General features: G+C 38.7%; 1 protein-coding gene across 4 annotated transcripts in view; it reads right to left on the reverse strand.

The window, feature by feature from the left end:
- Nucleotides 1–946: 946 nt before the first annotated feature.
- The window catches only part of EXOC6 (exocyst complex component 6), a 236092-nt gene continuing 214119 nt past the window's right edge, over nt 947–22919 (reverse strand). For 3 of the 4 annotated variants that reach the window (XM_032836304.1, XM_032836314.1, XM_032836324.1), the window contains 2 exons: nt 3083–3195; nt 947–2230 (listed from right to left, as the gene is read on the reverse strand). In XM_032836304.1, coding sequence (XP_032692195.1) covers nt 2098–2230; nt 3083–3195 — 246 coding nt within the window. In that variant the 3' untranslated portion in view covers nt 947–2097. Of the gene's footprint in view, nt 2231–3082; nt 3196–14727; nt 14812–22919 lie in introns of those variants that run through there. The other variant, XM_032836332.1, reaches the window with a different exon arrangement.

The raw sequence follows: 22919 nt of genomic DNA on the forward strand, positions 1-22919 counted from the left end.
CAGGCTCTCCGGCATCCCCACCCTCGAGGTTGTAGGTGCCCTTCCCCTCTCGGCACTCCAGCTATGAAGGGCTGGGCTTTATCCCCTTTGCTCTGTTTCAGTTTCCAGGGAAACTGAGGTCTTGGATGTCTGCCTTGCATTGCGGGCACCTACAAGGGACACCCGGGGTCGAGACTCCCCGACATCCCCACACCGATCCGGTTTCTCATCTACCACTGTAGGACGCCTGCAAAAGACGGTAGAGTCATTGATGCCCAAAGCTTCACTGAGACATCCTAATCCCAGGAGAAGCAGATATCTCGGGACGCCTTTCGGGTCTCTAGGGCTGAATTCACCGTTCCTTCCCACTGTGGAAGCCACCGTACCCCACCCCAGTCGGTCTACCTGGGTTGCTTCTCCAGTGTTTTGTGTCTGGCCCCCTGGGCTTTTGCGTCCCTGTCCCTACAGTGCAACCCAGGGGTTGGCAGGCAGTGGCAAGGGTGTTATATGTATTACAGAAGACAGTGAATTTCACACATCACAGCTACGAACCCACAGTGGTCTACTCCACGCAGTACAAAGGCGGCGTCTGTCCGGATCGAGGATGTCTCAACCAAAGCCAGGGCGACATCCCGAATGCCCTGCAGGGCTACGTTAAGGCGCGCAACCGACAGCCACATTCCAGTCTTCAAAAAAGAGTTAGCTGTTCACCGCTCCTCTTTTAACTTCCAGGTTTTTTGGTTTTTGTTGTTGTTGTTGTTGTTGTTTTTGTGCCTGAAGAATTACCATGTTCTCCATGAAGTATTTTTTAAAATGTGAAGTACTTTAGGATTGAGATGGTCAAGAGAATAAAAGCTTGTTATCTTTGTTTTGGTGACACTCCCCGTTCTAGTAACTAGGGAATAAGAGTTTTTCCGAAGGAAGCAGTTGTTTCCAATCAGGAAGCTCTGAACAGATGCAACAGCAATGCAATTTCAACAACCTGCTCAACATTTTTAATATTTCATCACAAAATCAAGAAATGTACATGTAATTCTTTACACTTATATTACAGAGTCAAGTGTAAGTTTCTTACAGGCATAAATCCTGAAAATGCAAAAAGGAATATTCAGCATAAATACAATGAAAAGAAACTTGGGATCAGGCTGATACTACCATTTGGACCACAATAATTTACACAGAAGAAAATGTACATTTGTTTTAGATTTTCCAGAGTTCATTTGGTTTGGCCTATTTCCATACTGAGGATAGGTACTGAGAGCTGCTATTTGAAGAAAGTAACCTGACCCCTGTGGTAACGTCTGTGTGTAGGAACGTATCTACTTTAGCACAAGCAGCACCTGAAGTGGTTTATTCCAATCCGCTCCTGTCCTCTCTTTTAACTTGAACCAAACCAAACCAAATAAATCCTAGAATGGGGTCAGCTACAAACAATATAGTTAGAAATATTAACCCTGCTAAACAGAAACAACACTGCATCTTTAGAAAACCCAAACACATTTTCTTCATATTCAAAACCATTAAATTAAACCACCCAAACAGAACAAATAATTCACATTCTTACTGAGTTGAATCAAGGTTGATTTCAGGGACCTTTAAAGATTTGTATATTTTTCCCTCAGAGTCTGCAGAATTGGAAAATTTAGTCCACTTAAATCATACTGAGATGAAAATAAAAGTTAACAAGTTACAAAATGGCAGTAAAGTACTCCCATATCAGACATGATTATATTTCAAAACTGGATACTGATGAAAAAAACCAGAAAAGTCATTCAAGTATGAATAGAAAAAAATACTTAATATGTAGAGGCATATAAGATTTTTCTAATGTATTTACAACCAGTTTCATGTACAATTTTTGACCTGATTTATGTATTACATTTTGCCCTTTTTCCCTAAAAGTGAAAAAAATTAACTCCACACTTTCCCTATATAAAATAGTAACCAATTGTTTAAAAATCCATACAAATGATATTTTTTATTGTTTCTTTTTTAATTTCTCATCAATGTCTTTTTCCTACTGTATTTTTAAATTCTGCAAACAAATTACCGTATCATGACCCTTGTTAAAGATCAATGTTGAATCACAGATTTGATCTCACTGAGTGCAGTCCAAGTCTATGTGTGCTGGGACATACCATTCACCAAACTTCTTAGCTGTTTCACGACTGTCTCTATCAACTTCTGTTTGTCTCGATCATTCTTCCTGAACTGAGCAAATATATTGTTCTTTTTGCTAGTATCCTTCATCCTAGGAATATATATGAATGAAGAGGCTTGGTAAAGAGAAATTAAACACTATGCTATCACAAGTAAAATATCTTGGCATGCTCTGAATTATCTCACACTAATCCTTATGCTTGAAAAAATATACTTCAAAGAAAATAGGTACTAATAAAGTTCAGAGCAACTACACAAAAAATTAGTTTTATTTTACATTCTATATGCAGTAGGGTTTTTGCATTAGTATGTAAATCTAAAGTATGTTAAGTTTTCTAATATTGTTGTTCCACCAATGTATGCTAAAATACATACCCTCTGTGGACTCTGCAAATCACATTCATAGCAAGACAAGGTGAAAGAAAAATTAACATTAGAAAATTTAAAGCCGGTTTTTTTGGGGGGGGGTGGGTCTCAGCAGTGTTTCATGGCATGGTAAAATAAATTTACATTTATTTTAAACAGTTTCTTTTGTCCTTTGAAATCAAATATATCACAGATATTTTGAAGTATAGGAAAATAATATACATTTTTAATTCAAAGATAGAAAATTTAGCAGTGATACGTAAAATGAAATATGATTAAGTGAAAAGAAAATCTGCCACATAATGAGAGGGAAAAGTAACACCTAAACTTCTATTATTTTTAACTGGACGAGATGCACCAAAATTTTGTTCACATCAACATAAACAGCAATCCCATAAAACAACACCAACATTACAATCAGCAAAGAAAGAGGCTTATGTTTTGGTCATTAAAATGGACTGAGCTTTTAAGCTTCACTTCGACATTTCTCTTTTGTTGAAAATCTCTAGTTGTTCAATCATCGCTAAATCACCAAATGCTATAATGTTATGCAAAAAAGTCTTCAGAATATACTCACTTCTCCAAAAGAGTCAGAGCTGTGTTTGGATTCACCCGAAGGTACTTAGAAGCTGGCTGTCCGTAATCAGCTAGATAAGTAGACCAATCCCAAACCATAAACAGGTCAAGGAGCTGAGGAAGATAGGGCAAAATGTTAAACTTTTGACTATTTACCCATAGCTAATACATGCAGTATAGGCCACTCTTGATCCACTTTAATATGACCTGCTTCTTAGATGGAACAGAATTAGGAATTCTTTTTTAAAACTTCATCACTAACTATACTTTATAACCAAAACAGCACATGTATCTTTATACTTTTGAAATAGCTAAAATTGTCAGGGGTTGCTTTTCTAATACAATACCTGACTGCATTCTCAAACAATTATAAAATAATGAAAACACTATTAATAGAATTATAGTAACACTTGTACCTGATGTATAGAGATTTCATCTTTACACAGTATGCAGCCCATACTCCAATTTAATTAATAAGGGTTGGTGCTACTACCTGTTTGAAAAATTTCAAGGAACTTAAATTGAACCTTTTCTCTTAGAGGTTAAGTATGTTTACCTTTCAAAGAAGCCGTTTGTACCTAGACTTTTCCCAAAGTAATTTAAACCAAAAGCTCAGATAATCTCAATTAAGTGCATTAAACAACTTCTGCTGGATTCCCCCTGGTGATAGATCCTCAGCAGTATTATGAAATGAGGGCTTCAGGACTCAGCCTGTTAACTCTAGGCAATCATTCTGTATAAACAAACAACAACAAAAAGAAGCCCTCTTGTATTCCCTAGTGTTTTAACATTGACTATTTGCTCTATAATCTCCAGTTAGAATTGTTGTCAAATATGGAAGTAATCTTTTAAAAGCAATGCCATGCCTAAACCAAAGCACCAAACTCCTTATCCAACTTTAAAACCCTAATCTCCTTTAAGCCATTTAAAACCAACTTCCTATCCCCGTTTGAATTGTTTCAGAAAGCTAAATACTTTACTTACTACCTTCCTTCAGTTTTTATATTATTCTTTCTTCTTTTTTTTTTTTTTCTTTTCTTTTCTTTCTTCTTGTTTTAATTCACATTGTAAGTACGGGGTGTATTGGTTTTGCTTTCAATTGAAGGAAGCATTTGTATTTACTCCTAGGATATGTGAGCCAACCCAGGGACTCTGGGAGGGATAAAACTTCTGGGGGTAATTAAAACCTAAAGAGAGGTTACAAAAAACTACTTCTTTAGGAAGGTAATGGACTTGTCTGACTCTTTTCCCATCCAATATACAACTTAGTAGAGATGTTCCCATCAAAGGGTGAAATTCCATAATGAAAATAGTAACTCCTAATATTAAAAGCCACTCTATTTTCTTTTGGACAATATTCTAGGCTGTATCAAAAGTTAAGATATTGGTACAAAAGCTACATTGAAACAATGCTAAAAGAATATACTGCCTGGAAAAGAAAAGTTAAAGTTTAAATTTATTTAAACTTCTGTGTAATTCTTGACTGTTACTTAGCAACAAGCAACTTTCACAAAGAGGGAAAAGTTAACTTTCACACACACTGACAGTGAAAATGAATTTTGGCATAATATCTCCAGAATGTGATTTTATAATACATGTTTAAGAACCCTATAAAACAGCCATTCCCTTTGACTCAGTAATCATAGTTCTAGGACTCAAGCTTCAGGAAACAATAATAAAGGTAGAGAATAATGATCTTAACCTCAAAAATGTTAACTGTTTTATCAAAAAACCATTAGTTTGAGGGGGAAAATAAAATCTGAAAACAGCCCAAATCTCAGTACTGAGAGAATGGTTAAGTGGTGAGGTATATCTATCTGTAAGATGAATATTATGTAGTTACTAGAATCGATATTTACACAAAATTTTAAGTATCTTGGTAAGATGCTTGTGATAAACGTCCCTACTAAAATTACATAAACACACATCAAAAAAGAATGGAAGAAATTTTTCGAGAATGTTAAGAATGGTTGTTATTTGTGTGGTGGGGTTATGGGTAACTGTTACTGAATTCTTCATTTACCTAATATTCTACAATGGCCAAGTATTAACTCTAGAGTTAGAGATAAGGTTTATATATTTATACATTAAAATAAATTTCAATAATAAATGCTCCTCACACAGTTGTTAACAAAAGCCTCATTTTGAAGGATTCTTCTTTTAGGTCTAAGTGTGTGTTTGTACAAGTATGCGTGGGCATGCGCACAGTCAGCAGAAAGTAACCACCTAATACGCTGGCTGTAATCTCCCTTTCTTTCTAAAAGGCATTAGCAACATGACCTTTGGGATTTGGAAGAGGAAGAGGCCTTAAAATAAGTCTCTTTTTCCTCTTGGGCTGATCTACCCCCAGGTGGGAAAGGAGGAGTCCATTTAATGAATTTAAAACCTACACCAACTCCAACAGTAAATACAGAACTGGTTCCTCTGCCAAACAGCACAAAAACAGACGCCTAGATAAAGAAATATTATGCTTACAATTTTCAAATGCGGTCAGATACTCATATGCAAATCTCTTATCACTAGAAATTACAGGAACCATAAAATTTAACCTACCTGCCTACATGCAGACAAGTCTAATCTACATGCTTTTAAATTTACACTAATATTTTATAGAAATATACATTGTGCATTATTAACTTGTAGATATCTAGGGCTGCACATTCATGGTTAAGGAACTCATTGCCAATGTGGAAAAAAGGCCAACAATCTAGGTAAGATTCATTTATTCCTTCAACAAACATTGACTGCCCACCTATAGCGTGCTGGCTACTGTGCCAGGCCAGAGAGATAGTACTGAATGAGACAACAGTCCTATGCTTCAAGAGTTTCCATTTTAAGCGGGGAAAGTGGGGAGGCGACAGCTAACATGGAAACAAGTAATGTTTTGATGTTGACCTGAAGAAAGTATAAAGGAAAAAAAAACTATTCACACAACCCTAGTAATCTAAACTACAGTGATACATGAGGATGCTATGATAAATTTGTTTTTTAAATTCAAGTTTTTTTCAGATTCAAGTTTTTATTTAAGTTCCAGTTGGTTAACATACAGGGAAGATACAATCAATTTACTTTATTTATTTTTAAAGATTTTATTTATTTATTTGAGAGAGAAAGAGAGACCACAAGCAGGAAGGAGGAGCAGAGGGAAAGACAAGCAGGCTCCCCGCTGAGCAGGGAGCCTGATGAGGCTCAATTCCAGGACCCTGAGATCATGACCTGAGTGGAAGGCAGACACTTAACTGACTGAGCCACCCGGGCACCCTGCTACAATCAATTTAATATTAAGACAGAAGCTACGGGCACCTCGGTGGCTCAGTGGGCTAAAGCCTCTGCCTTCGGCTCAGGTCAAGATCCCAGAGTCCTGGGATCGAGCCCTGCATCGGGCTCTCTGCTCAGCAGGGAACCTGCTTCCTCCTCTCTCCCTGCCTACTTGTGATCTCTGTCAAATAAATAATTAAAATCTTAAAAAAAAAAAAAAAACGACAGAAGTTGCTGATTTCTATAGGAGCCAGTGACTGCTTGCCCATTATTCTCAGCCCACGAACCCAGTGGCTGTAAACGCGAGCACCATTTCTGTTGTCTGTGCCCCAAAGGATGCATGGATACAGGTGCAGAGGAAATACTGGGCCAGGAAGCATACTGCTCTCCTATTCTGATTTCTCATTTCCATGTGTGTACGATTTTTCAAATGCATAATACTGTATTTGGTAAGTAAATAGAAACAAACTTCATAAAGCTAGGCAGGCAAACGCATAAAGTGTGTCCAGCAGAGAGTAACCACCCAGTAGACATTCAAGAAATAACTTACTGACTGATGACAACCATCCCAAGTCTACCAGGGGCTTTTCCCTAGGCTCTTCAGAGTATAAAAAAATGAGCACCCGGGGCATCTGGGTGGCTCAGGCCTCAAACCTCTGCCTTCCACTCGGGTCATGATCCCAGGGTCCTAGGATCGAACCCCACATTGGGCTCTTTGCTCAGCAGGAAGCCTGCTTCCCCCTCTCTCTCAGCCTGCCTCTCTGCCTACTTGTGATCTCTGTCAAATAAATCAATAAAATCTCCAAAAAAAAAAGAGCACCCTACAGACTTCTTTGGCTTGTGCTCACAGCTCTTTGAAAAAGGCCAATGTGGCCCGTGGGCAAACTAGGGAAAGTGAATGCAGTCAACTGACTTCCTCCCAGGCTCCTTCCCTGGGGCACTGGTAAAGAAAATAGATTCCATCATGATAAAGATTTGCATCTAATGTTAGTAAGAATTAAATGATCTTTAACTAACATTTCTGAATGGTCTATCAGTGTCCCTCGTCCGTAATTATTATAAGGTCCTGTACAAATTTTTTATTTTTTATTTATTTTTAAGATTTTATTTATTTATTTGAGAGAGAGACAGTGAGAGAGTGCATGAGCTAGGAGAAGGTCAGAGGGAGAAGCAGATGGAGCTGGGAGCCCAATGCGGGACTCGATCCCAGGACTCCGAGATCATGACCTGAGCCGAAGGCAGTCGTCCAACCAACTGAGCCACCCAGGCATCCCTTTGTTCCACTTTTTTAAATTAAAGTATTATTGCCATACAATATCCTATGGGTTTCCTTTTTTTTTTTTTAAGATTTTATCTATTTGCCAGAGACACACAGAGACACACAGAGAGAGGGAACACAAGCAGGGGGAGCGGGAGAGGGAGAGGGAGAAGCAGGCTTCCGACTAAGCAGAGAGCCTCCATCCCAGGACCCTGGGATCATGACCAGAGCCGAAGGCAGACGCTTAACACTGAGCCACCCAGGCTCCCTATCCTGTATACATGATGTATACGTGTGATTTTGATATTTTTATACATCACAAAATGATCCCCGAGGTAAGTTTAGTTACCATACATCACCATACAAAGTTATTACCATATTACTATGTATCATATGCTGTACATTACATCCCCATGACTTATTTATTTTACAACTGGAAGTTTGTACCTGTTAATCCCTTCTACTTATTTCACCCACTCCGAAATCACTCCCACTCTGGTAACCAATAGTTTGTCTCCTGTATCTAAGAATCTATTTCTATTTTGTTTGCTCATTTGTTTTGTTTTTTAGATTCCACATACAAGTGAAATCATACAGTATTTGTCTTTCTCTGACTTCATTTAGCATAATATCCTCTAGGTCCACTCATGTTATCATGAACAGAAAGATTTCATTCGTTTTTATGGCTGAGCAATATTTTGTTGCATATATATATCCTACAGCTTCTGTGTCCATTTATCTACTGATGGTCACTTTGGTTGCTTTCACCTCTTGGCAACTTTAAGTTATGCCACAACGAACGTATTGGGTGCGTGTATCTCTTCAAATTGGTGATTTCGTTTCCTTTGGATAAATAACCGTAAGTGGAATTGCTGGATCCACACCCAGCGCGGGGCCTGATGGTGAAGCTCAATCTCACCGCCCCAAGATCATTACCTGAGCCAAACTCGAAAGTCAGATGCTCAACTGACTGAGTCACCCAGATGCCCTGGAATTGCTGGATCTTACGGCAGTTCTATTTTTAATTTTTTGAGGAACCTCCACACTGCTGTCCATGGTGGCTGTACCAATTTACATTCCTACAAGCAGCGCACAAGGGTTTCCTTTTCTCCACATCCTTGCCAACACTTGTTACTTGTCTTTTTGAGAACAGCCATTCTCATAGGTGTGAGGTGATATCTCATTGTAATTTTGATTTGCGCTTTCCTGACAATTAGTGAAGTTTAGCATTTTTTCATGTGCCTGTTGGCTGTCTATGTATCGTCTTTGGAAAAATGTCTATTCAAGTCTTTTGCCCATTTTTTAACTAGACTGTTTAGTGGGTGTCTGATATTCAATTGTGTAAGTTTTTCATATATTCTGGATATTAATCCTTTATCAAATCTATGATTTGCAAGTATCTTCACCCATTAGGTAGGTTGCCTTTTTGTTTTGTTGATAGTGTCCTTTGCTATGCAAAAGCTTTTCAGTTTGAGGGGCGCCTGGGTGGCTCAGTCTGGCTTCAGCTCAGGTCACGATCCCAGGCCCCCCCCCCCCCCCCCGCTTTCTGCTAGGCAGGAAGCCTACTTCTCCCTCTCCAGCTCCCCCTGCTTGTGTTCCCTCTCTCACGGTCTCTGTCAAATAAATAAATAAAATCTTAAAAAAAAAAAAAAGCTTTTCAGTTTGATGTAATCCCATTTTTCTCACATTTTAAATTACAGTTCTTTTGTGGTGGGGGGGGGATTATCAACAGAAGCTTTATTTCTTATTGCTTGAAGAATAATTGAAGGGTAGATGGAACGAGAGAGTGAAGGATGGAGGGACTGCCGGAGAAGGAATCCTGCGAGGAGGAGGGGCTGCACTGAAGAAGATGAGAAGCTCGTTATGGGGCAAAGGGGCAACTGGAAGATAGGAGATACTGAATGGAGGAGGGAGGGAAGTTACAGGGGGCATAAAATTCAGAAACAGCCACGGGGGCGGAGTGGTGGTAGTGAGTTAAAGTACAGTTCTACTGAAGTAAAAGATGTAACAAAAAACTAGGACATTATTCTTGGGTCCTACCTAACCTTATGCCAGGCCACAGTGATGCAAAGAGCCCATTATATAGGCTGCTACCCATGCCTGCTTTGACCAAAAAGCATGATCCCTGATCTTTGGAATAGTTGAAAAAGAACATGCCTGCTCTGGAGCCAGAGTGTGATAGAAAGGGAGGAGGAAACTGGAGTAGTGCCAGAAAAAACCACTGACACTCACCTTCACTTGCACACAGTTATAGCCTTGGGGTTTATCTCTCACATTTAGTCAGGTTTCACAGGATGCACTATATCTTTACTATTAAAGCCCAAGTTATGGAAAACCTCACTTCTCTTCCTTGAGCTTTGCTCCCTTTCAGATGGCAGTACACACAAATAATACATTTGCTATTAATTACACAAAATCTCTCTCAGTCTTGTAAATAAATAGTAAGACACAGTCTCAACTGGTGAACTTATTAACATGTATACCTGATATTCAAAGATGTAGATCAAACAAGAACAAAAAAAAAAAACTTCCCTAGATTATTCAAAAGCAATTTTACAATTACTTATTAAAGGATAAAGTCAGGCATATTATAATGAAAATTGGTATTAAGGTCTATAAAAGAGTTTGTTCCAATAGTCAAGTAAAATAATTCTACCTTAAATCCTTTTGGGAAGTAAGCAAAGTATGGATCATACAAAAATGAAGAGCAAAATAAGATGCCTCAGTTCTATCTCATCATGATTTATAAGATTATCTAAAATTAGTATCCTAACTTCTTTTTTCACCAAGGATTCAAAAATACCCTTTATAACTAATCTGATAACATAAAGTGGACTTATGCCAATATCTGTAAGTGAGTTGTAAGTTTCACTTCCTCAGCATTCCCTGTGTGTGTCCAGCAAACAAAAAGATTTAGCTTAAGGAAAGATATGGTTGCATGGGTGGTCCCATTTATATGCTCAAAATAGTTGAATCGCTTCAGAATCACTGAAGAATTCGTTTGTGTCAACGCATCTGGCTTGCTGACAGTTTCTCATCCTAAGTCTCACTCCTAGTCTCCACCCAAGAAACTTTGGGGTCTCGGACCTGTTGAGATCACTTTGTGCAAATGACACAATGAATCTGGGCCGACTTAAAACCATTCTATGGAACTCTTGAAGTGACTTTTTGCCTTTGTAAAAGTGAACCCAGAGTGCCAGGTCATTTTTTCCTTGAATCTGGTTTAGCTTTCTTTGTTTTGAGTCTTTTGGGTTTTGCTTTTGAAGCACCTCAGGGGCAGTGACCCAAGACAGAAGATAAATAAAGCTAAGCCAACCTCAAGAGAAAAGCAATTGGGGATACCAGGTTTGCTTTTGTAAATGTGAACAGTGACCTGGGGGCTCAGGGTCAACCTTAGTCCCCCAAATTCCCTTTTCCAAACACCAAATCCACCTGGGACCTCAGAGTTCCTTTGCAGATTCCAAAAGTAAAGCAGATCATTTTTCCTCTCCCTCCAAAACACAAAGCCTATGAAAGGGTTCCTAGAGGGCATCAGAGATTTAAAGAGCAACAAAAATCCTAAACCATAATACAGCTTTAACAAAGAAATATGAGCAATTAAGCACTAGAGATTCAAGAAAAATGGGTCTTACTAAATTAGTCCCAATGGGAGAAAATATGAGTCCTTTTTCTAAGTAGATGTTGAAATCAAATGACGAGCTCAGTATGATTTTTAAAGCTCTTGGCTTTACTACCTTTCCAACTATCTCAAAACACCACATATGAAAAACTCCACATGAAGCACAGAAGAGAAGTTTAAGTAGCAGCCAGAAAGGGCCTAGCCAAAAACTGTAAAGAAGCAGTACTGTGCCTCCACTCACCTCACTTTTTGCCCTCAGGTGTTAATTGCCCTCGAGCTGCCTCAAGCTCTCTGATACACCTGACCCTTAACCCATGCCTAGTCTCTTCAAATGTCCCATTTGCCACACCTGTTCTCAGCCAGCCTTTCCACTCCCACCTACGCAGGACCAGGAGCAAACTCTGGGTAGAGCACTTTCTAGAGACTGTTTAAAGGCATCGATCTCTTTAGGTCGCTTCACTAGGGTGAACTACACACAGCAGAAGTAGAATGTTCTCAAGGTATTTTTGATGGTAAGCTATATAGTACTCCCAGATTGGATGAGTTCGGAATTTGGAAAAAGAGGCCAAAAATGGAATTTACATAATCAGATTTATACACACTCACATTGCTTTATCTTTAATTTTTTTGGTCACTATTGTGGCTAAAATGGCATACAAATACATACATATATGTGATTTATGGGGTTAATTTCTTTATTAAAATTAATTTTACCAAGTAATATGTGGTTAACAATCATATAGAGCCTATCATAAAAACCGACAGTCCCCTGCCCCACCCCTCCCATTCTTTGAAGCAATCACATTAACTCCTTCTGTTTAGTTCAGTGTCTCTAAATACACTTACTTTTCTAATTTTTGATTTATCAGCTTACAGCTATCACATATGACAGTTTACCTTACTTATACAGCCTTCCTATTTTTTTTTTTTTTTAAAGATTTAATTTATTTAATTGACAGATACTGCAAGTAGGCAGAGAGACAGGCAGAGAGAGAGAGGAGAAAGCAGGTTCCCCGCGGAGCAGAGAGCCCGATGTGGGGCTCGATCCCAGGACCCTGGGATCATGACCCGAGCTGAAGGCAGAGGCTTTAACCCACTGAGCCACCCAGGCGCCCCAGCCTTCCTATTTTTGAAAGCTATTACAACTGTTCTCTATTTTTGCTTTTATAACTTTGATATAATTAAACTGCTATTTCTTGTTCTGTTACTTTAATAAAAATTTTTAGGACAGTTTTGAGATGTATTTCACATACTATTCATCCATTTAAAGTGTACAAATCAATGGTTTTGAGTATATTCACGGTGTTGCGCAACTATCTTAAACAACTTTAGAACATTTTTATCACCCCATACCATTAGCAGTCACCCTACCAACAGGAGTCATATAACCTGTGGTCTTTTATAACAAGTTTCTGTCAATTAGCATGATGTTTTCAAGGGTCGTCCATGTTGTAGCATGTGTCAGTACTTCACTCCTTTTTATGGCCAAATAATATTCTATTGTATGGATGACACATTTGTTCATCCATTCCACAATTAATGTACATTTGGATTATTTCCATTTTTCAGCTATTATGAATGACACTGCTGTGAACATTCATGTACAAGTTTTTGTGTGGATATATGTTTTTACTTTTCTTGAGTATATAGTTGGCAGTAGAATTTGTTACATAAACTTTTTTTTTTTTGAGATTTTATTTATTTATTTGACAGACAGGGAGCCTAAGATCATGAACTGAGCCAAAGGCAGAGGCTTATGTTATATGTTTTTATTTTTCTTGAGTATATAGTTGGCAGTAAAATTTGTTACATAAACTTTTTTTTTGAGATTTTATTTATTTATTTTATTTATTATTTATTTATTTATTTAATTTATTTATTTATTTGACAGACAGGGACCCTAAGATCATGAACTGAGCCAAAGGCAGAGGCTTAATCCACTGAGCCACCCAGGTGTCCCACATAAACTTTTAATTAAGAGGCTCTTTCGAGGCGCCTAGGTGGCTCAGTGGGTTAAGCCTCTGCCTTTGGTTCAGGTCATGATCCCAGGATACTGGGATCAGGCCCCACTTTGGGCTCCCCACTCAGTGGGGAGCCTGTCCACCGGCCCCCCGCACCCACCCCCCCGCTGCCTGCCTTTCTGCCTACTTGTGATATCTGTCAAATAAATAAAATCTTTAAAAAAAAAAAAGAGGCTCTTTTGACTCTCCATTTAGTAATATAAGAAATTAACATTTTATATGGTTGAGTTTTAAAGTATTCTTTGGCAACAGGGTTTTAAATTATTTATATTATATATTTAAACCCAAATAAAATAGATATTTAAGTAAAGTTTCCTAAAAGTTCTTTATAAATACTGAAAGATGTTAATGAAATTATTATTTTTTTAAGATTTTATTTATTTATTTGATAGACAGAGATCACAAGTAGGCAGAGAGGCAGGCAGAGAGAGAGGGGGAAGCAGGCTCCCTGCTGAGCAGAGAGCCCGATGCAGGGCTCGATCCCAGGTCCCTGAGATCATGACCCAAGCTGAAGGCAGAGGCTTTAACCCACTGAGCCACCCAGGCGCCCCTGTTAATGAAATTATTAACAAGAATTTTTCTAGCCTCTATTTCTGAAAAGCAAAATTCCTATAATTATCCAAAACAGGAAAGAAAATTTCAGGTAGTTTCCTCAGATACATTTACCTCAAATAGTTGAGTATGATTTTGATTTTTATAATTTTGATTTTATAATACCTTAACACATTGTTTTTCTTGTTTTTCTTCAGTCATGAGAATACCTAATTCAGCTTCCTGATTAAAATGTGGCTTACATATTGAACAATAGCATTTACCTAATTACCCAAACCAGAAATCTGCATTCAGCCTGTTTTGGTTGAGATCGGCAGGTGCCCTGTTTGTCTATTAGTTTTCAAGCAGGCTCCATGTCCAGTATGGAGCCTAATCTAGGGCTTGACCTGAGATCAAGACCTGAACTGAGATCAAGAATTGCACGTTCAACAAACTGAGCCATCCAGGCACCCCATCATTCAGTCTGTTTTGACTCCTCTCTTTCACAGCTCTGGCATCTAACTTATTGCCAAATTTTGCCAATTTAACCTCCTAAATATTTCTTGAATTCACTTGCTTCATACTTTCCACCCCTACTACTACTATAATCCCAGTTCAGATATCACAACCTCTACCCTAAGGCCTTTTGTGTCACCTATCCTCCTCTGCCTCTGCCTTCTAACACCCCAGATCCATTAGTCTTCACACCGCTCCTAGAGAGATCCAGCTAAAATACAAATGCAATCACACCACTCACTTACTTAAAACAGTCAATGGCGTCCCAACTTCTTCAAGATAAAGATCAAGTTCTTTACCATGAAATGCAAAGCAATCTTGCCCCTAATTCAGGTTGTTGGGGAGAAAGAATTTACTCTGCTCTTCAAGGTTTTCCTAACTGGACTAAGAATCAAATTGCAATGAGACAGATTAAGTGGAGAAAATTAAATTTAATAGCTTACCTATGGAGAATCTACACAGACATGGAAATTCCATAGACAATGAGGCAACATGAAGCTTATATGAGCTAGAGATAGCAGTAGGGTCTGAGGATACGAAGGGAAGAAGGACCATTATCAGGAAAGTACAAGGAGATGTTTGGAAAACAAAGGTTGCCCTATTATGCAGAGAAGTTTCTTAGGTAAAAGGGAGTCTCCGTTACTAGTTCTCTTCCTGGTACAAGCAGATAGTTGAGGGGGAGGTAAGGAGTGTTACCTCTATCTGCTGGGTTTTGATTGCTTTTTTAATCCAAAAAAATGTTCATGCCAATGTGGTCCATCTTGGGGTGGCCAACCCTTGGCCCCAACAAGGTCATTCTTTTGGCTGCTTCTCCTGCCTTATAATTTAAGCTCCTAAACAAGGAATTATCTTAAAACCATGATGACCCCCAGGAGATTGCTCATTTTCTTTTCCCCTCTGTGGAGTCCCCTTCCCCTCCTTCATCATCCATGTAACTCTTATTTATTACATAAAATTTAAATTTCTTAAAATTTAAATCCTCCCTCTCTCAAGAAACCCCCAGGGCTTGGGATGGGTTTTCTATTTTTTTCATGTCCTCAGAGCACCTGCCACATCTCTATCACAGGATTTTTCACAGCACATTGATGTGTCTGTCCTCCCATTAAGGAATTACATAACAATTTCTTTTGTAGTCTGGGTGATTCATGGCTATTTCAGCCCAGTCTCTTTCCAATATCCCAACAGTTGAAGTGCCTTTACTTCCTCCTAATAATAAACTTTGTAAGTTCCTCAAAGCTGGCAATTTGTGTTGCTTTTATCTGTATCCTCACATTTGGCCCAGTACCTGGTATATACTAGGCACCAAGTAAATATATGTTAAGATGAAATGTATAGGCTAAAATTAACAAGTCCGGAAATGACAGATGCTGGCGAGGATGCGGAGAGAGGGGAACCCTCCTACACTGTTGGTGGGAATGCAAGCTGGTGCAACCACTCTGGAAAACAGCATGGAGGTTCCTCAAAATGTTGAAAATAGAACTACCCTATGACCCAGCAATTGCACTGCTGGGTATTTACCCTAAAGATACAAACGTAGTGATCCGAAGGGGCACGTGCACCCGAATGTTTATAGCAGCAATGTCTACAATAGCCAAACTATGGAAAGAACCTAGATGTCCATCAACAGACGAATGGATAAAGAAGATGTGGTATATATATACAATGGAATACTATGCAGCCATCAAAAGAAATGAAATCTTGCCATTTGCGACAACATGGATGGAACTAGAGGGTATCATGCTTAGCGAAATAAGTCAATCGGAGAAAGACAACTATCATATGATCTCCCTGATATGAGGGAGAGGAGATGCAACATGGGGGGTTAATGTGGTAGGAGAAGAGTAAATGAAACAAGTTGGGATTGGGAGGGAGACAAACCATAAGTGACTCTTAATCTCACAAAACAAACTGAAGGTTGCTGGGCAGAGGGGGGTTGGGGGGGGTTATGGACATTGGGTAGGGTATGTGCTATGGTGAGTGCTGTGAAGTTTGTAAACGTGGAGATTCACAGACCTGTACCCCTGGGGGAAAATATATATATATATATATATATATATGTTTATAAAAAATAAAATTATTAAAAAAAAAAAAGATGAAATGTATATGTTACCTTGTGACACAGAATTTTTTAAGTCTGTGCTGAACTCACATCTTATATACTAATAATTAGCTATGTTATTTACTTTAATGTGAACTATTAATAATTAAAACATCTCTGGGGGCACCTGGGTGGCTCAGTGGGTTAAGCCCCTGCCTTCAGCTCAGGTCATGATCTCAGGGTCCTGAGATCAAGCCCCGCATTGGGCTCTCTGCTTAGTGGGGAGCCTGCTTCCCCTCCTCTCTCTGCCTGCCTCTCTGCTACTTGCGATCTCTGTCAAATAAATAAATAAAATCTTTAAAAGAAAATCTCTGGATTTTTAGTAACACCTTATAATTATTCTGATAGCTAGTCTATTTATTGACTGATTAATTTGTGCTACAGAATACACTAAAAATATTTCACACCACAGTTCTGCTCCTGAGATTACCTTTTGTAAACCAGTGATGCCACCATCAAACATGTTAAATAAACATTCCCAGGTCATACATTCAATTTTCTGCCCAGATTCATTACATCATCTGCCACACTTATGTAACAAGTGGTTTATGTAATTACTTCACCAATAAAGCTCTTACTTCCAATACTCAGAAAATCAAACCGTGAATCTCATGATGAGAGGTGTTCACTAGACTTTTGATTCTCTCTGTAAGTCATTTTGCTTTATCAAAGCAATGGAGAAATAAGATCTGCTTATATAAATTGCCTGTGTAAGACCTAGAACAATGAAGGAAGACAATATGGATTAGCCAGCAAAGAATAATCATATGCCAATGTGTCTATACTCCAGGATACAGTACTTGCTTGAATGAAGGGAGCTAGACTAGGCTGGAGCTTCACTGTGTACTCTTTTAAATGCACTTTAATTGATAAGAAGAGAAAGAGGGAGGGAATAACCACTTTTTAAAAGTTTGTGACTCTAAGTGGATGTTTCTCTCCCCTCCTCCTCACAGCTATGATTTAAAATGAGGCAAATGAGGGGCGCCTGGGTAGCTCAGTGGGTTAAAGCCTCTGCCTTCTAGCTGATCTCTCTGATTTCTAGCTGATAAATAAATAAAATCTTTAAAAAAAAATAAAATAAGTCAAATGAAAGCTTGGAGAATCTAACGGATTAATTTAGTCTTCAACAAAATCAGTCACATATGCCTCATACTAAAATTTTAGTAAGTCAAGTAACATATAGTATTTATAATTTGCCATTATTTTTAAGATTTGACTTATTTATTTGACAGAAAGAGAGAGACACAATTTGCCATTAGTTATAATGGCAAGTTATAATTTGTTTTGAAAGAAACAAAGCTAAACTAAAATTAAAACCAGATATTTCAGTTCCTAGAGTCATCTTATCATTCTCGTCTTTAAAATGGAACTCAGGCCATTTAGATAAATAAAACAAACCAAGACCATTAAATCCCAACCACTACAGGAGGAAAAGGAGGATAGTTTCTATGGTAGTACTAGACTACTGTATTTAGCATGATGGAAATGCAGAAAATAAGAATCCCTGCAGTCTTCAATTAAGACAAAAATATTACACTATCTCAGTGAGTATTTGTATTTAAGGTGGCTTGTATCCTCATTCATCTCTTTCTTTCAAATCTAAAAATAAAGATTTTGTAATCTTTATTCAAACAATTTGAAAAGGTATGTATTCAGTTTACTTCTCCAGAATCTAAAGGCACTTCTTGTATGCTAGACAATTTATTAACCTTTAATTATCCAGTTACTTCCAAATCTGATTGTATATGTAATTGCCTTTTGTCAGGTATAATAATTTGCTCAATAAACATGTCAGAACACTTGCTGCTTAGTTTGGTTCAACAAATAAATTCAGTTTTTCAACAGTCTCAAGGCATAATTAAATTTGGAAAAAAAAAAAAAAAGGACAGTTATCAAACTACACTGAAGCAGATTCACTATGGTAGGAGTATATAGCAAGTAGCCATGGCTTACTTTGGGGCCTGATGCTTGCCCGATTTCTAGGACCAGGTAACAGCGACAACACTACAGCATTCCAACTAATGCAGAAGAACTTCTGACTAATCCACCTGAACTTCAAAATGGGCAACAGACAACTTTAAGATGAAGCTTAGTTAAAAAGCATCTATGGGTAAAGACCTATTAGGGTCATACCTTCACTACAGATTACAGAATTAAAATATAAAAAGAGAAACTAAATAAAAACAGCAGGGGGGAGGGCTTATCTTCTTGGGAAGGTGAATGCAGCCAGTGGAATTAAACAGATTGTGATCTAAGTCCTACAATGCTTGCATGATCCGAATCTGTATAATGGGAGAACAAAAAGAAATCCCTATCTGACCTCTAGATAACCTAAGCAGGAAATTAGGACATTTCTAAGCAAAATAGGTAGTGCCATCCTGTTAAAATAATTGTTTCCATTGACACTTTGCATTAACATTGTACATCAGGCCATCAGGAAAAATCTCAAGCCATAGGAGTTTCTTCCTTGTAATACATTGAACAGAAATTGGCCCAGCACACTCAACACAGTTCAGGGGGTAAAGTTTATTAATAATTAGGGGGACAGAGAAGGAAGAGAGGGGTAATAAACAGGTAAGAAAGTTGTAAGTATTAAGTATTTACAGATTGGCTGAAAACAAATTAATAAAATATTTTAAAAGTTTTATTTATTTAAGTAATCTCTACACCTGACTTAGGGCTTAAACTCACAACCTTGAGATCAAGAACTGCATGCCGTACAGACTGAGCCAGCCAGGTGCTGCATAGAAATAATTTCTTTCTTTCTTTTTTTTTTTTTTAAGATTTTATTTATTTACTTGACAGAAACATATCGAGAAAGGGAACACAAGCAGGGGGAGCAGGAGAGGAGAAGCAGGCTTCCTCCTGAGGCTTGATTCCAGGACGCTGGGATCATGACATGAGCGGAAGGCAGATGCCTAATGACCGAGCCACCCAGGCACCTGAGAATTTCATTTTTAATAAGACTCTGGGGTAATAAGAGAGTATTCAATGATTTCTAAGGAAATATTCAACAAATACTATAACTTAAAATGAGTCAGTTTTTCTTTTTTTCAGAAACAATTTTTTTAAAGAGTTATTCATTCACTTGAGAGAGAGAGAGAGAGCACACAAGAGAGAGCAGTGAGAGGGGCTAAGGGAGAGGGAGAGAGAGTCTCAAGCAGTCTCCACACTGAGCACAGAGCCTGACACTGGGCCAATCTCAGGACCCTGAGATCATAACCTGAGTCAAAACCAAGAGTTAGACACGCAACTGACGGTGCCACCCAGGCACCCCTTTTTCAGAATAATTTTTAAATATCTGCTATGTGGTGACAGTGCTTCAGAATGTTAGAAACTGGAACCACTTGGTTGGGAAAAATCAAGCCCCTCCAATGTCTCACCTAATCAATATTCTATGGATATTATTTGTTTATCTGATTATATTTCACTTGGAAAAAAGTATTGTTTCTTATGACACCAATAGTGTATTTATCTTATGCCCTATTAAATTCCCTCTCAACTCACTTTTTTTTTAATCAAGCTACTTTCATTATGAATTGATCATTTAAGGGAGTGATAAACTCTGGGTCTCAACTTCCTGTTTGTAAAATGAAGGGATCTTATTTGCATGTGACGAGCACTTAATTTGACAGTAGCAAGGAAAAGATGATGATGACCCAGTCTTTGGATTCAAGGAGTTCTTCGGTAGAATGTAAGAGATACTCACAAAGGCCTAATTATGAACAAAGATGCTAATTACACTGATGGAGTTATGTACAGGTTATTTTTAGAGCATCCAATCTTGTCTGGGGGGGTGAGAGGCAAACCTGAGAAGGCATCTGAGGTAGTACCCAAACTAAGTCTTAAAAAGGAGTTAATCATGAGGTACCTGGGTGGCTCAGTCAGTTGAATATCTGACTCTTAGTTTCAGCTCAGGTCGTGGTCTCAGGATCGTGAGATTGAGCCCCGCTTCAGCCTCCACACTCAGCTTGGAGTCTGCTTGAGATTCTTTCTCCCTCAATGCTTCTCCTCCCACTCCCCCCGCTAAAATAAATAATTAAAAATCTTAAAAAAAAAAAAAAGGAGTTAATCAAGGGAAATGCAGTGGTATTTTAAGCAAATGCGAAAGAAAAGAAAAGGCACAAAGATGAGAAACAGTTGTGCTTATGGGGAGTGTCACTTTAGTTAGTGTTGCTAAACTTATCAGTAAGGGAGTAGTACAAAATGGGCTGGAGTAGGGGACAGGGACCAGATCATAAAAGGACACGTATGCCTTGTTCAGAAACTGTGGGAAAATTCTAAACAAGAAAGCTCACATGGTCAGCCTGATCACTTAGATAGGCAAATCTAGCAGCTCTATGAAGAGCAGATTTGAGGAGAAAAAAACTAAAGACAGGAAAAATAATTAGGAGACTGTTGTGATAAACTTGAAATATACTGGGATAAACAAATAGGTCATTAGGATAGAGAGAGGAGGATGGACAGGTAATAGACAGGTAGTTAGGTTGGAAAGAAGAAGATGGGTTTGAGAAATATTAAGGAGAAAATTCCTTAGGCCATGGTGATTGAATGTGGGGCACGGCAGAGTGATGCCATCAACCAAAACAGAGAATATGAAAAGATTTGATTTGAGAATGAGGGAAGATGATGTGTTGACAGCTTTGGCCACATAGGATGTGGGACACACATCCCAGTGGAAATGTCTACCCAGCAACTGCATAAATATCTAGGGCATACAGCATTTGTGCCAGAGATCAGATGGAGAGCGGATGAGTTCACTCTGGTAGAGTGTATACAGAACAGCGTTCTAGGACAGAAACCTCAGGGATACCAACATTTAGGGGGCAGGAAAAGGAAGCTGCAGAAAAGACATAAAAAGAACATTAAGAATGTAAAGACTCTGAAGAAGAGGTTATCGTTTTTTGGGTTTTTTTAAAAAGATTTTATTTCTTTGACAGAGAGGGAACACAGCAAGGGTAGCAGCAGAGAGAGAGAGAGAGAGAGAGAGAGAGAGAGAGAGAAGCAGGCTCTCCACTGAGCAGGGAGCCCAATATGGGGTTCAATCCCAGGATTCTGGGTTCATGACTTGAGCTGAAGGCAGACGCTTAACCGACTGAGCCAGCCAGGTGCCCTGAGGAAGGGAGAATTTTAAGGAGGATGTGACCAACATTATCAAATACAGCAGAAAGAACCAATAAAATAAGGGATAAATAGTTCTTCTGGCCCTCCCTGGTGACCTAAGTGAATGCTGTTTGAGCACTGTAGCAAAGCAGACAGTAGACTGGGGAATGAAGGAGATATGAGGAAATAAGGAAACAATTATAAAAAAATTCTTTTAAGGAATAAGGATACAAAGGAGAAAAAAAGAAGAGATTGTAAATGTTAGAATGAGACTAGAGAAGCTATCTCCCTGCCTGCCCTCTCTCTGTCTCTCTCTTGGGCAGGTAAGATTTTGAACATGTTTTTAGGCTAAGGTATTTAGGGAAAGGATAAAACAGAGGAAAGGCAGATGAGTAATGAAACAAGTCCCATAGAAAGATGAGGTTGTGTGCACTGGAAGATGAGAGAACTGTGAATAAAATGGCTACCTATTACAAAAGTCTGAGGAAGGAAAATGAGGATGCATGTGAATATAGACAAGATGTTCGATTGCAAAAGCAACAGGGAAGAGCACCTGGCTGGCTTAGTCAGGGAAGCATGTGGCTCTTGATCTCAGGGTTGTGAGCCCCACTTTGGATGTAGAGGTGATTTAAAAAATAAAATCTTTTGGGGCACCTGGGTGGCTCAGTCTGTCTTCGGTTCAGGTCATGATCTCAGGGCCCTGGGATCGAGCCCTGCATCAGGCTCTCTGCTCAGCAGGGAGCCTACTTCTCCCTCTCCCTCTGTCCCCTGCTCATGCTCACTCTCTCACTCTCTATCTCAATAAATAAAATCTTCAAAAAAAAGTCTTTTTTAAAAACAAAAAAAAAATAACAGTGAAATATTGGTAGTGACAGAGAGGAATGAAGGAGGCTCAAGGGGCCAGAGGTTTCATTCAAGAGTGGATGAACAATGGTCTACAAATGGAAATGGGGATGAGGAGAACAGGAACCCTCATTCACTCTGTGTAGCCCGTGAAAGAGTGCTTAGCTCCCATTAGAGGGCTTCTGGGTTAGGGTACCCTCACAATTCTAAGATACGAGGGGAAGAAAACATTCTGCCACAGCACTGAAGCCATAGGGCCATTTACCTTGGAATGTCTTCAGATGGCACACCCAAAGAGGAGTAGAAGTGAAAAGACACAGAGTAAACGAAACAAGGAGTGAATGAGACAGTAAAAAGGTTGGGCAGCCAGAAGGAGTGGAGTAAGATGTGGAAAGAGTAGGGAGAAAGTACCTCACTTGGATGAGTAATCAAACATTTTAATCTTCTGGAAACACCAGATCTCAGGAAGAAATGAAGGCTGTCATGAGGTTTTTCAAAAGGGCAAAGAAGTTTCTATTTGAACGTGGACTTCTCAATACATTAGGAGCAGCAGCAAGGGCCCTGGTTAAGGAGATAATTTATAGGAGGTTT

The sequence above is a fragment of the Lontra canadensis genome, unplaced genomic scaffold (genome assembly GCF_010015895.1).
Source record: "Lontra canadensis isolate GAN:19392208 unplaced genomic scaffold, GSC_riverotter_1.0 scaffold3, whole genome shotgun sequence".
NCBI lineage: Eukaryota > Metazoa > Chordata > Mammalia > Carnivora > Mustelidae > Lontra > Lontra canadensis.